General features: G+C 44.8%; 1 protein-coding gene across 1 annotated transcript in view; it reads left to right on the top strand.

Annotated features, from left to right (window-relative positions):
• The window catches only part of LOC101160197 (histone acetyltransferase p300), a 28,329-nt gene that overhangs the window by 6,701 nt on the left and 6,302 nt on the right, over positions 1 to 15,326 (top strand). Inside the window, exons 3-28 of the mRNA XM_023949784.1 lie at positions 318 to 497; positions 658 to 994; positions 2,110 to 2,223; positions 2,487 to 2,708; positions 2,821 to 2,923; positions 3,013 to 3,138; positions 3,316 to 3,433; positions 3,614 to 3,755; positions 4,811 to 4,885; positions 4,964 to 5,049; positions 5,156 to 5,308; positions 6,030 to 6,512; positions 6,607 to 7,006; positions 7,100 to 7,218; positions 7,844 to 7,907; positions 8,117 to 8,292; positions 8,381 to 8,469; positions 9,864 to 9,944; positions 11,258 to 11,314; positions 11,386 to 11,463; positions 11,555 to 11,622; positions 12,008 to 12,158; positions 14,495 to 14,641; positions 14,742 to 14,855; positions 14,941 to 15,106; positions 15,187 to 15,326. The exon at positions 15,187 to 15,326 is cut by the window's right edge and continues 28 nt beyond it. Coding sequence (XP_023805552.1) covers positions 318 to 497; positions 658 to 994; positions 2,110 to 2,223; positions 2,487 to 2,708; positions 2,821 to 2,923; positions 3,013 to 3,138; positions 3,316 to 3,433; positions 3,614 to 3,755; positions 4,811 to 4,885; positions 4,964 to 5,049; positions 5,156 to 5,308; positions 6,030 to 6,512; positions 6,607 to 7,006; positions 7,100 to 7,218; positions 7,844 to 7,907; positions 8,117 to 8,292; positions 8,381 to 8,469; positions 9,864 to 9,944; positions 11,258 to 11,314; positions 11,386 to 11,463; positions 11,555 to 11,622; positions 12,008 to 12,158; positions 14,495 to 14,641; positions 14,742 to 14,855; positions 14,941 to 15,106; positions 15,187 to 15,326 — 3,989 coding nt within the window. The remainder of the gene's footprint in view (positions 1 to 317; positions 498 to 657; positions 995 to 2,109; positions 2,224 to 2,486; positions 2,709 to 2,820; positions 2,924 to 3,012; positions 3,139 to 3,315; positions 3,434 to 3,613; positions 3,756 to 4,810; positions 4,886 to 4,963; positions 5,050 to 5,155; positions 5,309 to 6,029; positions 6,513 to 6,606; positions 7,007 to 7,099; positions 7,219 to 7,843; positions 7,908 to 8,116; positions 8,293 to 8,380; positions 8,470 to 9,863; positions 9,945 to 11,257; positions 11,315 to 11,385; positions 11,464 to 11,554; positions 11,623 to 12,007; positions 12,159 to 14,494; positions 14,642 to 14,741; positions 14,856 to 14,940; positions 15,107 to 15,186) is intronic.

The raw sequence follows: 15,326 nt of genomic DNA, 5'->3' as shown, positions 1-15,326 counted from the left end.
ATGTGGACGTTCTGCTGACCAAAGAGTGGAAGTGAAGCATAGAAATAAAATAGATGAGGTGAGAACTGAGAGAATCTGAAAAAACGTTGAAGGCTTGGGTGATAGTTGGAGGACCAGCGAGACTTCTCTTTTTCTGCTCCATGCTTTTATTTCTCTCTCCTAATTTGAGCTTGTTTCCGGTGATCCGCTCCCAAAAAAGCAGCTTTTGGAACGGCATGCTTTCCCCTACATTTTAAATATCTTTACAGGCTTGTTTTGACATTTGTTCGTTGTTTTTACTATCTTGTCTCTTTTCTTTTGACATTGTCTTCTGCTAGATGGGGATGATGGGTAATCCAGGTGGCCCTTTTGGGGGTCCGTATGGGGGTCAGAGCAATCAAGCTCTGGGAGCTGCGGGGCTGGGCCCTCAACTCCAGAACAAGGGTCCTATGGCCAACAGCCTAGCTCAGTTTAATGTGGACAAGAAGAGCCAGCCCATGCAGGGAATGGGAGCCATGGTGAGAGCCTGACAGTGAAAATACCTCCATGCATTACACTCCTGCTGATGCTGCATGCTTGTCCATTCAACATAATGCACCTACTATTAGCATTATTATTTTTTTCATCTTTTGTCTCATCTCCGTGTTTATTTGCTTCTCGTTCTTCTCCTTTTCTAAGGGCATCCAGGCTCCCCAGACTGGTGTGGTCCTTCCAGGAGGGCCTTCAGGGGCTGTAGGAGGAGCCCAAGGGATGGGACCCGGCGCCCCGGCAGGTCTGGTGGGGCCCGGTGCTCAAGCCTCTGCTGCATCCGCGGCAGCGGGAGCGCCACCAACAGCTGATCCTGAAAAGCGCAAACTTATCCAGCAGCAGCTGGTGCTCCTGCTGCACGCACACAAGTGCCAGCGGCGGGAGCAGGCCAACGGAGAGGTCCGGCAGTGCAACCTGCCCCACTGCCGCACCATGAAGAATGTCCTGAACCACATGACACACTGCCAGGCCGGCAAGTCCTGTCAGGGTAAGACAGCTAAACGTTTCAGAACTAAATCTACAAAATTCCCATATTTGTTACATTTATAGAGGTTCGTTTACAAATCTATACAATTCAATGTGGTTTAGGAGATGAGATACTTTTGTTGATATTTGTGCTTTCATACCTTCTGGACAAATTGCATTTCTTGACATGAGATCTGAGAGACCAGTGAATTCAAAAATGTGGTTTATGAGTATAATTAAAGAATAAAGTACACACATTTTTTAAATTTTTGATTTGGTATGATAAAGGAGATGTACTATTTGAATTTAAACCACCGAAACTCTAAAACCGTGGTCCCAGCTGCCCTTATGGGTGGATACGGTCTGTCTGCAAGGGAAAAAATGGGCAATACTGTGTGCAGCACACAGCTGGCCTGCATGAAATATCAAGGTTGTAAACCATCCAGTGAACCTGTGGAGCAGAAATGTTCTTGCAGGCTTTTTTTCCTGCGGGCATGCAGCATGCACAGTATGCATGCAGCATGCACAGTATGCATGCAGCATGCACAGTATGCATGCAGCATGCACAGTATGCATGCAGCATGCACAGTATGCATGCAGCATGCACAGTATGCATGCACAGTACCCGCACCTCACTAACGATTAAAATGTGGGGTAAGGACAGCATTCGACAGCATCACCTGTGTGTTATCAGTGCACCTAAATTTCATTATATTATTGAATAGTTCACACGCACGACAATGGTACGTTCCATTTTCATGGCTGTATGAGCTTAAAGGGAAGTGCGAGACACACCGCTCCCCTCTATGACCCTCCACGGGCCTGAATGACCCCAAAACTCACAGCACCGTCATGTTCCTCATTCTGTAATTGTTTTTTAGGACAGATAGATAGTGCTGTAGGCTGCGCTTAAGAACAGAACAAAAACCATGACAGTAATAATCACTACTCTGGGGTCAAATAGACTTTTATTTCAAATCTTAAATGTTGCCTCAAAAATGGAGAAAACCTGAAAAAAGAGGCATTTTTTAAATATAAATGTTTCTATAGCCTTAGTTTACCAGCTTTTGCTATAATGTAATGGCGCCATGATGCCGTCCTTTAATGATTTAATTTTTTTTTTTGTTTGACCCACAGTGGCACACTGTGCTTCTTCAAGACAAATCATCTCCCATTGGAAGAACTGCACCAGACACGACTGCCCCGTCTGCCTGCCGCTGAAGAACGCCGGGGACAAGAGGAACCCGCAGTGTGAGTGTCTGTATCCGACCAAAACCATTCGCTTACACTTCCATTTAACACAAGTCCCATAGATTCAAAGGGTTTAGAAGCTCTACTTAACTAAAGGCTTCTTTACATTTTCATTACTTAGTGTGATTTAACTGAATCAAATCTGCATCACAGGAAGATAAAGTTCTGAAAATCAATATTTGTGTTTATGTGAAATGTAATAAAGCTGGTTTATTCTGCTCCATGTCAGATGAATTAACCAGCCTTTCTGCCTCCGTCTTCAGCTCTTCTTGGGGCAGCCGGCGCAGGACTGGGAAGCTCTCTTGGTGCGGTGCCCGGCGCCCAGCCAAGCACTCCCAACCTCAACCCTACCAGCCAGATAGACCCCAGCTCTATAGAAAGAGCTTATGCTGCACTGGGCCTCACCTATCAAGGGAACCAGATCCAGACTCAGAGTAGCCAGCCCAACCAGGGACCGGCCGGCATGAGGCCTCTGAATCCAATAGGTAATGACAGAAACGGAGGCTATTTTGGGATCCTTTTTCTTTTTTGCATTGTTTCTAGAGTCACTTTGTTGCACTGCATGGAAGTGTAATGACACACTGATTTTGTGGGTAGGTGCAAATCCTATGGGGGTCAACGGAGGTGTGGGCACCCCCCCTCAGAGTCAGGCAGCTCTCCTGCAGGACACTATAATGCATCTCAATGTGAACAGCCAAAGGTAAAGACGAGCTCGTTTACCGTCGACGTCTCATTTTCCTGCACATTTCTGCTCTTCCGAAGTCACGAAAGACTCTTATTGTGTTTTAGTCTGATGAATGACGCCGGGGGGGTCGGTTCGATGCCAACTGCAGCCCCTCCCTCTGCCACAGGCATCAGGAAAGGCTGGCACGAGGACATCACCCAGGACCTACGAAACCACTTAGTGCACAAGCTGTACGTCACAAAGGACCTCGCTGCATTTCCTTCATGCTCCTAACGGACATTCAGCTTTTTCATTGAACAACCACAACCGTCTGCTTTAAATCTATACAACTGACACACAGCTGTACACAGCTGCAGCTCTCGCCGTCTTTCCTCACATTCTCGCTCTCTTTGCTTGTAAATCCACAGCGTTCAGGCCATCTTCCCGACTCCAGATCCCGCTGCACTCAAGGACCGTCGAATGGAGAACTTGGTGGCCTACGCCCGAAAGGTTGAAGGAGACATGTACGAGTCAGCCAACAGCAGAGTAAGCTCTTTGGAAACCTTTATTCTGGGAAGTTTTAAGTAACAAAATACTTCAGAGGAAGTTTGAGTCGTGAAATAAAATCAGACCATCCGTCCTTTTTGCTGTTTTCTTGTCTCTTAAAATCTTTCCAAATGATCCCATTCGTAGTTTAAGATTGTTTTTGCGTCTTTTCATCTGCAGGCTGAATACTATCACCTACTGGCAGAGAAGATCTACAAGATTCAGAAAGAGTTGGAGGAGAAGAGAAGAACCCGAATGCAAAAGCAGGTTCTGGGTATTGGACCTGCTGGCATGGGTCAACCTCCAGGTGGTCTTCCTCCAAGTGAGTGACATTTGAATGAGCTGAAATCTGGGAACTTTTCCACAGTTGTAGTTGTAACATTCTGCAATTCTGGACTTTAAAAGATTACAGTCATTCAAAAACTGTCTTTACATTGGAACAGATCATTAATATGTATCCTATTTTCCGGTAAAGAATATTTGTTATAGTTTTTGAATCTAAATGACTAAAATGAATCATATTTGCAGATGAAACTATTTTTTTCTGTACAGTAGAAAATGTAAAAATAAATGAAAGAGATGACAACAAAAAAATGGTTGTTTGATAAAAAATAAATGATCATTAAACTGAAAAATCCTGTTTTGTGATATTTAGCAATAGAGAGATAAATATTTCTTTTGGAATGAATGGTATCACTTTCAAAATAGTAACGGAAATCAAGTTTTGGGGAATTATTATTATTATTATTATTGATCCATTTCTGACCTAATGTATTGAAATTGGACCCAAAAAAATTCAATTTTGTTACAAAAAAGCTGTAAGTAACCTTAATTTTTAAAATTAAAGATATTAAAATTCACCGATTTAGTAAAATATAGTTTTAAAATTAATATATGAAGTGCATTAGTAATGTGAACCTCATATAATCAATTTAACCCAAACTAATTACAATTTAAAAGGATTTTTAAGAAACCTTCATTAGGACTCAAGAGATAAAGATGTTTAAATGCATAAAATGTCTAAATGTCATTAAATCTGTAAATGTATGATAAACAATTCTATAGATGTAATATTAATAAATATGAATTGGAAGAATTGTTTATCTTTTTTGTTTTGTACTTGATTGTGTCTAAACTAAGGTTTTTGGTGTTTGTTGGTGTTTTTTGTTATTTGTAAGTGTGGCTGTATTTATTAAGTAAAAAAGGCAAAAAGAATAGATTTTTCTTTCTTTCTGCTCCCCTTTCATTTTCACAAAAAAGATTCGGCTTTTGTATTTGTTTTGTCGCAATGAAGTAGAAGAATGAATGCAGGATTACCTAATGTTACAGTGCGACGTTACATGTTTGAAAAGAGGCTGAATCGTTTATTTTTCCCAGATGGTCCTCTGCCTGACCCATCAATGGTGAGACCGCCTGGTCCAGGTCAGATGGTGAACCGACTGCAGGGCCCAGGTAAATGATCTGCAGGGATGCATGATTGTTTTTGTTTGTTTACAAATAAAAACTTAAATGTGACTCTTTTTATGAAAGGTATGAATCAGTTCAACCAGATGGGAATGCAGCCCTTGAGCCAAAGGTCCACACCTCCTCTACCCATGGGAGCACCTGGCAACCAGGTCAGTACAAATACACAGATTTACCCATAATGCAACATTTGTTTTAGGTGTTCTTGATAAAGACGTCTCAGAAAAGTTATGAACATTGCTGAAAATGTACCTGTAGATGGGAATTGTTGGTCCACGAGTGGGTCAGCCCAACATCAACCAAATGCAGAACCAGTACCTGACCCAGGGGCAGTTTCCCGGCTCGGGTCCTGGTGTTGGAGCTGGGCAACCTGGCATGGCTCCACCTGGAGGACCAGGAGGCATGGCGCAGGTAAGAGCATTTTCTAATAAGTGAAAATATAGATGAAACGGCCGAAAAAATGGAGATGGAGGAGAAGAACCTAAAGGGTAATAATTGCCGGAAAAAATAAAGAAGTAATCCACTAGAAATTGACCGTAAATGAAGTGAACGCAGCACAATAACAAAATATATGTTTGTGAAAAATGCCAGCTTCAACCAGCAAAGTTGTGCACCGCAGCGTACGTGTCATGCCATGACGCCACCAACCAGATACAGATACATAATCCGTATAATCCTGGAACATCTTGAAAAGGATTTTAAGGTCTAAAAGTCAAAAGCTGAAAGAGCTCAACATTTTAATTGTTGAATGGTTAAAATAACTGAAAAATTGTAGAAAAATTGCCCAACAAAGGTGGTAGATACTATAATAAAGAAAGAAAAACGGTAAAACAACAGATGCTTTATAGCATTTAACCACCAGGGTGGAGTTTCCAAACAGATGATGCTGAAGGACTGTGTTCAGAATACCTTTCTGCTTTTTTAATAGCATTTATCTGATTTTAAGGGATAAAAATAGGCTGAAGAGTTTCACCTTCAGAGATATGTGATGCCGGCACACTCAGTATTGATCACCATAAAAGCTTTTTAGCGTCGTGGGATTAAGATCAAGTGGTTCAAAGTTTATATTTTATATCTCTTTGTGCTTCGTCTCTGCATTCCTGTTGCTGACACCCATCCTGTGCCTCCTCAGCCATCCATGGGAACTCCTCCTTCCCTGTCAGTCCCCAGTCCTCTACCACAGCCTGGTTCAGTCGGTGGTCCCGGTGGGGTTTCGGGGGTGGGACCTATGGGTCCCCACAGTGTGGGCGGTGGAGGTCCCAACGCCTCTGCTTCATCAGTGACTTCATCTAACGCTAACCAGCAGCCCAACTCCATCCCTCATTTGGGGGCCATGCGCGTCAGCTCCCCCTCTCCTGCACACAGCCGTTCCCCCACCCCCCACCAAACACCTCCAAGGCTGGCTGGATCACAGACGCCCCAGCCACACACCCCTGGAGCGCCGCAGCTGGCGCCACCCTTATCTCTACCACAGAATCAACTTGGCCAGGGTCCCGGTTCCAACAAGCCCCTCCAGCAGCAGCAGCACATGGGTCCGGCTGGTTCAACCACGCCCTCTCATCCGGGATTGGCCTCCAGCTCAACACCTCATGGTGGACAGCTTCCACGCACTCCGGTCAGGGTCCAACACTTGGCGCTGTGCATTCAGTGGTTTAACAGTTGATTTTTGGACGTTCTAATGAAAGCTTTCTCAATAAATGTGTTCCCAGTTGTCCCAGAAAGGCTCGTTTTCAGCAGAGAACCAGGCGCTGACTCCTGCGTCTGTCAGCAGTCTGGACACCTCATCCCAGCAGCCACAGTCGGATACCTCAACCACCAACCTGGAGCCCAAGATGGAGGTCAAGCATCAAGACGAAGATGAGGAGAGCGACGTCGGCAGCTGCTCCAAAGGAGGAAAACTCAGTAACCACAAGACGGAGGAGAAACCAATAAAGTCAGAGTTTAAGAAGGAGGATTGTTCTGGGGAGGGAGGAAAAGGAGCACCGCCTGATGCATCCGCAACATCAGCAGTAAAGATGGAGGACAGGAAGCCGGCCGTTAAGGTGGAGGTGAAGGAGGAGGAGGAGTCATCTGATGGAGTTACTCCACAAACCCCAGCAAAAAAGAAGAGTGAGTCCAACATTTCACAAGATGATTATGTCAAACTGTGCAGCAACTGTCCCCAAATCTCATCATTATCTCTTCCTTTGTCATTTTTTTAAGTCTTCAAGCCAGAAGAGCTTCGTCAGTCACTGATGCCCACGTTAGAGTCGCTGTACAGACAAGACCCGGAGTCTCTGCCCTTCAGGATGCCGGTAGACCCTCAGCTGCTCTGCATACCCGTGAGTTCACCTCCGACCTCAGATTCTGATGCTGCAAACACACCGTTCACGTTCAAGCGGCCACTTTTGATGAGAAGTCTGTGCAAAGTTCAGCCAGATGAACTTACGACACACAGCTGAGCTTTGACCAATCAAGGACCTCGGTTTTGGCAGTGGCGTGTCGGGCTGTCAACGACTAGTCGAGTTTTATTTTTTATTTTTGTCATTTTAAATGATAATAATAACAACCAGCCGCAAAGTCACTGGAACTGCAAAGCCCCACAGTAAAACCCATGTTGGTAAAAATGATTTCGTGCAGGGATCAGGAACACTATAGCTCCTGCTAGCATTTAGCTTACCTGGGACCTTAAACTTTTGATCTTTTATGGGGTGAAACTGAAATTCATGAACTACACATGTAAAATTTCAAAGTCTGTCAACACACCGAGCATTAGCAGTGCCATTCATCACCTTTTGTAAAAAGCAATTGCCCTTAATCGTTTTTAAATAAATACATAACTGTTGGTGGATGGCGTCCTTTTGAAAACAAAGCCGTCTAAACATGATCATGCAGGAGTGCATCAGTTTTGTTGCTTCTGTTGTTCTAAATATGAAAGTATTTCTAATTCGCGCTGTGATGTTTCAGGACTATTTTGACATTGTGAAGAACCCGATGGACCTTTCAACCATCAAGAGAAAACTTGACACGGGTTAGTATTCAACTGTTGCACAAAACTACACACATGTTTGTATATGATGGTGTGTGAGTAAAGCAGACTTCACTAAACACTTGTGTATAAAATACTTTTCACAAGTATACCTTCATATTAATATGCAGAAATAAAGTCATCTTTTGTAATACATCTTTATATTAAAGGACTTCCTTTCTCACATCCTCTCATCTGGGTTGGGTTCTCAGGTCAGTACCAGGATCCCTGGCAGTACGTCGATGACATCTGGCTGATGTTCAACAACGCCTGGCTGTACAATCGGAAAACGTCAAGAGTCTACAAGTACTGCTCCAAGCTGGCCGAGGTTTTCGAGCAGGAGATTGACCCTGTGATGCAGAGCCTCAGCTACTGCTGTGGGAGGAAGGTGAGGCGGAGTAAACGTCCGGTTCCGGCTAATGTTGTCCTCTCGGGTGAAGACGGTGATGTTAATGTCTCCCCGTTGTTTTCGGCAGCTGGAGTTTTCTCCTCAGACGTTGTGCTGCTACGGAAAGCAGCTCTGCACTATTCCCAGAGACGGCGTTTACTTCAGCTACCAGAACAGGTATGGGGGGGTCATTAGGTAATGAAGGGTAGTGTGTGGGGGGGGCTTGAAAACACCATTTACCGTAATGTCCGGACTAGAGAGCGCACCTGATTACAAGCCGCACCCGTTACATTTTTAAAGGATAAACCATTTTTTACATACATAAGCCGCATGTGCCCACATTGAAACATGTGTTGTAGAATGAGGTTGTGTCTGTGCTGAAACCGCGCGCGTGTGTAAGAAAGAGGAGGGAGTGCGTGCAGCGGAAGTGTGTTGGGGGTGCGCGTTCATGTTTGATATACAGCGTGAAGGGGGACTGTTATAAAAGAAGGTTTCCCCCAGAAGAACGGTGATTGATTCTTTATGAACCCGCTCTGGAGCCTCTGAGGGTCCCAACAGGGAAGTGAACCCCGAAGGTAGATCCGCCATTTCTGGTGTCATAATGGACACCCCCCATGATTGAAGGGGGTCTCGCCGCATACCTTCAGTGTGGTCGGCTCAGACAGAATGCACCCAAACCAATACAGAACCAACCCAGACTTTAGTCTCACCCACCCTTACAGTCAAACCTGTGCGGGGTGACGGCCCACAGGAAATGTCAAGACCGATCGATTAAACCTTTTATGCCTTAATAACGACTAGCATGTGGCGTAAGGACACCGTCAGTGACTCTCCACCATCAGTGTGTTTAACTTCCATTAGTCCTACAAATGCTTACCATACCATACACTTATCACACAAAGGACAATGGTACGTTCCATTTTCTTGCTGTCCTTTGAGGTGAGACGCACCTGTGCTCCCCTTAACATGCATCCCACGGACCCAAAAACCTGCAGCGCCCGTATGGGTCCCCCCCCCATATGAGTGCATGTGACCAAGGCTTAATGTAAACCTTCAAAGCAGACTCAGATATGTCAAGTTTTGAAAAGCTAAAGGACTGACGTTAAAACGAGTTTGCATTTCCTTCAGGTGTTTGGTGTATTGCATGTTTTGCTCCCTCCGTAAAGCTTTTCTGTGCTGTTAGCTGTGACGATGTTGTTGCTCATCCTGTCGTGTCCAAATGCTAACCTGTGCTTTGCCTCGGCTCTCTGCTCTGTCGGCTGTTCGTCTTGTTTTTCTCCTTCCTGTCCCCTCGTCTGTCATCCGACCTCCACGTTGTTCCATCGACGTTGCTTTTGTTCGCTCACCTCCCAACGCTTCATCCCCTCACTCCCTAAAAACCCCCCGCTGGCTGTTGGGATGACGACTCCTCGCCGTCCCGCACTGCTCCTTCCTGCTTGCTCCGCTTGCGGCCCCCCGCCTTGTCCCATACTGTGTGGTGACTGCCTCCTCCCCCCCTCCTCCGCTGTCTGTGGTTGACTGTGCTGTGGGGAACGGCGAAGCTCACCGACATTTGGGCTTGTCGCTGACAGGTACCACTTCTGTGAGAAGTGTTTCAACGAGATCCAAGGGGACAGCGTCTCTCTGGGCGATGACCCCACGCAGCCACAAGCGTGAGTATCCAACGTTACGCCAAACCTCATCCATCCGTCTGTTTGAACATTTTTGGGATCCTTTCTAAATTGAATGCAATGGAAGTACCTTTATGAAAATAATTTACAACTGACAAAATCTGTAAAATGATTGATATTTATTTCTTCAGTCATTCTGGATGTTTCACGGCTGTAAAACTCCTCAGACACATAAGAACATCATTTAGACCATGATTACAGAATGAAACCAAAGATCTGATCACGATCGAAGATTTACATAGATTTAGAAAACTGAAACGTCGACGGCCACTGAGGATGTAAAAAAATACAAAAGCAAAAAATACTGATAAAAAAACCTACAAGTCAAACTCTTTCATAGTATTTTACTCTTTTTTTTTGTTGTTGTCCCGTTTGTTTGATTCTGAAATTCTGATCCCTGTGTCCAGATTTACTGAACAATAAAGCTGGGTGTCCGTCCCCAAACACCAAATCCTTTTGATTTACGGTTTGATGCCATTTGGCAGAAAATTTAGTTTTTGGTGTTTGGTGTTTGTCTAAGCAGTTTTTTTATTCAAATTGCTGTTTGAAAAAGCTCTCTATGGTGGCGCAGCAACTGAAATGGGGGGGGCCGAAGTCTCCCATTGCTCCTAAATTGCTAATGAACTCCTGCCGCTCTGCAGGAAAAAAAGGCTTTTAATTTTGTTTAAAAACTGCCATTTACAATAGATAAACTAAAGTTGTAGGAGGACTTTCAGTAAAGAAACTGAATAAAGATGAGGATATTATGAATTTTTGTGGTTAAAAATCTCAAGCAGTTCCTTCCCCTGAAAAATGAAAATGGATTCATGGATGTGATGAATTGAAGGAGAATTATATCGGTAGAACTCCACGGAACTCGGATTGTGAGGGCTGCATGTCCACATCCGTTTGAACACATTTTTGTCACAGTAATCCAAACAACGTTAGGTGTTTTACATTTCGACATTTCTCTCGTGTTTGTCGCAGAATAACAGACATTTTACAAAGTAAAAGCCTTTCAGGTTAAATGGAGAGTCGTATTTTTAACGGCTGAGTATTTTAGTGGTCTGCTCAAATATATGTATTTTTTTCTTCCCCTCAGAGCTGCAGGATTTTCTTTATTATTTAGAAATACCTGCTTCCACATGCACACTGCCCTTTGTTACCATAGTAACGGACAATTTTCAAAGGGACCAGAACTACCAGTGAAAATCTTTGAGCAGCTCTGCATGGAAGAAATTATTGCTTCTGTTTTTTCTCAATATTTTTTTCCTTTAAACTCATCTGTGCTTTAATTTGTTTCCAAATTGTTCTAGATCGATTAACAAGGACCAGTTTGAGAAGAAAAAGAACGACACTCTGGACCCTGAACTGTGAGTTCCATTTCTGCACTTTGATGAGATGATTGTGGTTTGGTGTTGGGACTGAGCGCTGCTGTGTCCAGGTTCGTTGAATGTCTGGACTGCGGCCGCAGGATGCATCAGATCTGCGTTTTGCACAACGAAACCATCTGGCCTTCAGGGTGAGTTCGCTTCTTCGTTTTCTGACGGTTTTTGTTGACGGACCGTGAGCAAAACATCTGAACTGCTCCACCTCTGCTCGGTTTGTTTCAGTTTTGTGTGCGACGCCTGTTTAAAGAAGTCAAACAAGTCAAGAAAGGAGAACAAGTATTCAGCCAAACGTGAGTACCAACCTTCCTGGACCATCAGGCTCAAGGTTTCATGCAAACCTGAACACCTATTCTAATGAGACCTGGATTAAGCCGTTTTCTGTTTTCCTATTTCTTCAGTAAGGATTATCAGAACTATCAGAACTTTGTGTTTTAGTGGTTGAAAATAAAAGAATTTGCTTAAATGGTTGAAATAACAAGCCGGCATTTGTTTTCCTCTAGCATCAAACTCAGTTTAGGTTGTTTGAAACTTGTTTATGTGATAAACATATGAATGGAGTGTGTTCACTCATATAAGTGTGTACTTCACCTCACCGGGGGGGTTGCCGTGTGAAACAAACGGCTACTGCAGATGTTGTAGATTGGTGGTGATTATCTTTGTTTTCCTTCCCCACAGGCCTCCCGCAGACCAAGCTGGGCTGCTACCTGGAGACGAGGGTCAACGACTTCCTGAAGCGCCAGTCCCACCCGGAGTCCGGGGAGGTCTTCATCCGGGTGGTGCACGTGTCGGACAAAGTGGTGGAGGTCAAACCAGGCATGAAGTCGAGGTGAGCACCTATTTAAACATTTGTTTCAAAACCGCAGCTCTTCTGTTGGTTTTATCTCCATAGCAACCATGTTCTTTTTTGGTCATCTGGGGGGGACGATCAGGTCTCTGTCATTTTTAGAAGAATCGAAAAAAGTAAATTCTTTGGTTTCCTTGGCAACTGAGGTATTTTGATGCCTACATTCCTAATATGGTCATTTCCTATGATCTATCGAGGAGATAAAATGATATTAACAGGAGTTTAAATTAGCACCACAGGTGATTTTGGGCTCCTCCAAAAAAAAAACAAAGGTCAACTAACCTCCTGTTGTGGTTGTAGACTGATGGTGTTTTAGAACAAACGAGTTTGTATAAAACACGATTTTTGCTCAAAGCCGCAGTACGAAAGAAGAATTCCCTGCTGGTCTACGTCTGCATAACAAATCGTAAATTTACCGTTATTGCGATATAAAGCTGCGCAATACACATATAGCAAAAGTCGTCAATAATTGGTTACCGTAATTTCCGGACTATAAGCCACTACTTTTTTCCTGTGCTCTCAGCCCTGCGGCTTATTCAGTGACGCGGCTAATTTATGGATTTAATTGGCGGCCGCCGTGCACGTACTTTAGGACTCAGTGAGTGGTTCGAATTCTCTATCTAACACCAAGCACAAGGCATTTATTTTTCAACACACCTCTTAGCAGCCAAACAGCATGGACTTGACTTCAGGTCTTAGACACTTCAGTCATGGTTCAACGAAACACGCATGCCCGGCCGCATCCCAGAATCCTTTGGTGCCATTAGACCCAACGTGCACGTGATCGCCATTACAGTATGATGCAGCTTTCAAGTTAAAAGCAATCGTTAAAAGCAGCGTAAAAAAATCCACCATCACCAACGGGTTTGGAAAGGCTGGTCAGCTGCGTGACGGAGAGAACAGCGCATGCTCAGGAGTGAATTTACCTATGAGTCATAGTGACTCGGCTGGCTGCACGTAAATATGTGGGAATAACATCAGCCTTTATTTTGTCGGGACAAGACTGGAAACACAAATCGACGTGATCATTTTTACGGTTTTTAAGGACTGAGCGGAATTTTGCTTTGAAAAGCTCACAGCCTCCGTGTGAGCTGGAGACATGTTCTCCTGCTGCTCTTATAGAGCAGTGGGGCCGATGGCAGTCTGAAGGCTCCCACACGTAACAACGCATCCGCCCCTCATACACAAAACGTACAGTATTAAGTTCGATTGCTTGGCACAGACACGATTTGCTCCTTCCCCCGGCGCAATGGGGACGAAGTGCTCCTCCTTGAAGCCGCCCTGGCCAGAGGTGTCGGAGTAGATAGGAAGGGGAGACAAGGAGGGCGAGCGCGGGGCGAGCGCGGAGCGAGCGCGGAGCGCAGAGGCTTCTGACTTCTGACGCACGCGCCGCACTGAGGCGCGCGCTTTTCAGTCGTCGCTGCTTTATTTTACTGGTGTATTTTTTCAACCAGCCCTGTTACTCCCATAACGCTGCCGCGACACAAGCGGAAGGAGAGCTTTTCCCGTTCACCCCTCCATGCACTGCTGATACTTGCTCATTCTTAAACACGTACAACAGAATGGCGAGCCGGGCGTTGGCCCTGCCTTTAGCCCCTAAGACTCATGGGAAATGGGGAATCGCGGATGTAAATTTCCTCATCATAACTGAGGGATGTAATGTTGATTTATATGGTTACTGTTTGTAATTTTATGTATGATACCTAGATTGTCAATAAGTAAAAAAAAATGAAATAAAAACACCATAACCGAGGAACTTGTGAACAGAATAGAGGTGCGTGCTGTTTGACAGATGTTGACATATTCAAATACATGAGCCTGAGTCAAAGCTAACTCCACCCACGGTGTGCTAATGAATTGCACTCACTCTGGGATTCAGGACGTGATCTGTACGTCGCCTAACACATGTGCGGCTTGTGTATGTATAAAAGTAATTATACACGTGAAAATGGGTGGGTGCGGCTTGTAATCGGGTGCCCTTTGTAGTCCGGAATTTACGGTACTTTAAATGTGCTTCAACAAATGGCAACTGGAAATATTTGACGAATTAAATAAATTCCTGTATGCTTTTGACCAATCAGATGGAGCCCTTTGATGTTAGACTATTTCCTCCTCTGTAGACGAGGGTCATTTGGAGGGTCATTAACTTAAACTAAACTGCCGCAGTGAAATGGAAATGATGTATTTAGTTGTTTTGTTGCAATATTGATCACTGATATCACAAATTGTGAGTTTTCCTCATATCGTGGAGCCCTGGTCTGGTCAATCATGAAGAATATCAGCTACAGTTTTGAAGAGCACCTCTGGTTTCCCTCCAGGTTCGTGGACAGTGGCGAGATGTCTGAGTCGTTCCCGTACAGAACAAAAGCCCTTTTTGCGTTTGAGGACATTGACGGAGCAGACGTTTGCTTCTTTGGGATGCATGTTCAGGAGTATGGGTCTGACTGCCCCCAACCCAACCAGAGGTTCATATCCTGCACTTCATACTTCAGTGAACTCTTTTTTTTTTTTCCCTTCTTCTTTTGGTTTTGTTTTTTCACAAATCTGTTTCTTTTCTCCGCTCAGGCGAGTTTACATTTCCTACCTGGACAGCGTTCACTTCTTCCGACCCCGCAGTCTCAGAACGGCCGTTTACCACGAAATCCTCATCGGCTACCTGGAGTATGTGAAGAAGCTGGGGTGAGAGCTTTGGTGGTGAAAATGCACACTTCCGTTGGTCTTCCACAGTCTTTGAGCCGTTCCTTCTCCTCCTTCTGCCCCACAGTTACACCACTGGTCACATCTGGGCCTGCCCGCCGAGCGAGGGGGACGACTACATCTTCCACTGCCACCCGATGGACCAGAAGATCCCGAAACCCAAACGCCTTCAGGAGTGGTACAAGAAGATGTTGGACAAAGCTGTGGCAGAGCGGATCGTTCACGACTACAAGGTCCGCCGCCAGAACCCACTTCCTTTCCTGTCTGTGTTTGATGACGTAACCCTAACTTCCCTGTGGGTTTATCTGAACAGGACATCTTCAAGCAGGCGACTGAGGATCGTCTAACCAGTGCCAAGGAACTGCCTTATTTTGAGGGTGACTTTTGGCCCAATGTGCTGGAGGAGAGCATTAAAGAGCTGGAGCAGGAGGAAGAGGAGAGGAAAAGGGAGGA

The sequence above is a fragment of the Oryzias latipes genome, chromosome 19, assembly GCF_002234675.1.
Source record: "Oryzias latipes chromosome 19, ASM223467v1".
NCBI classification, from domain to species: domain Eukaryota; kingdom Metazoa; phylum Chordata; class Actinopteri; order Beloniformes; family Adrianichthyidae; genus Oryzias; species Oryzias latipes.
This window is presented reverse-complemented; position numbering and strand designations above follow the sequence as displayed.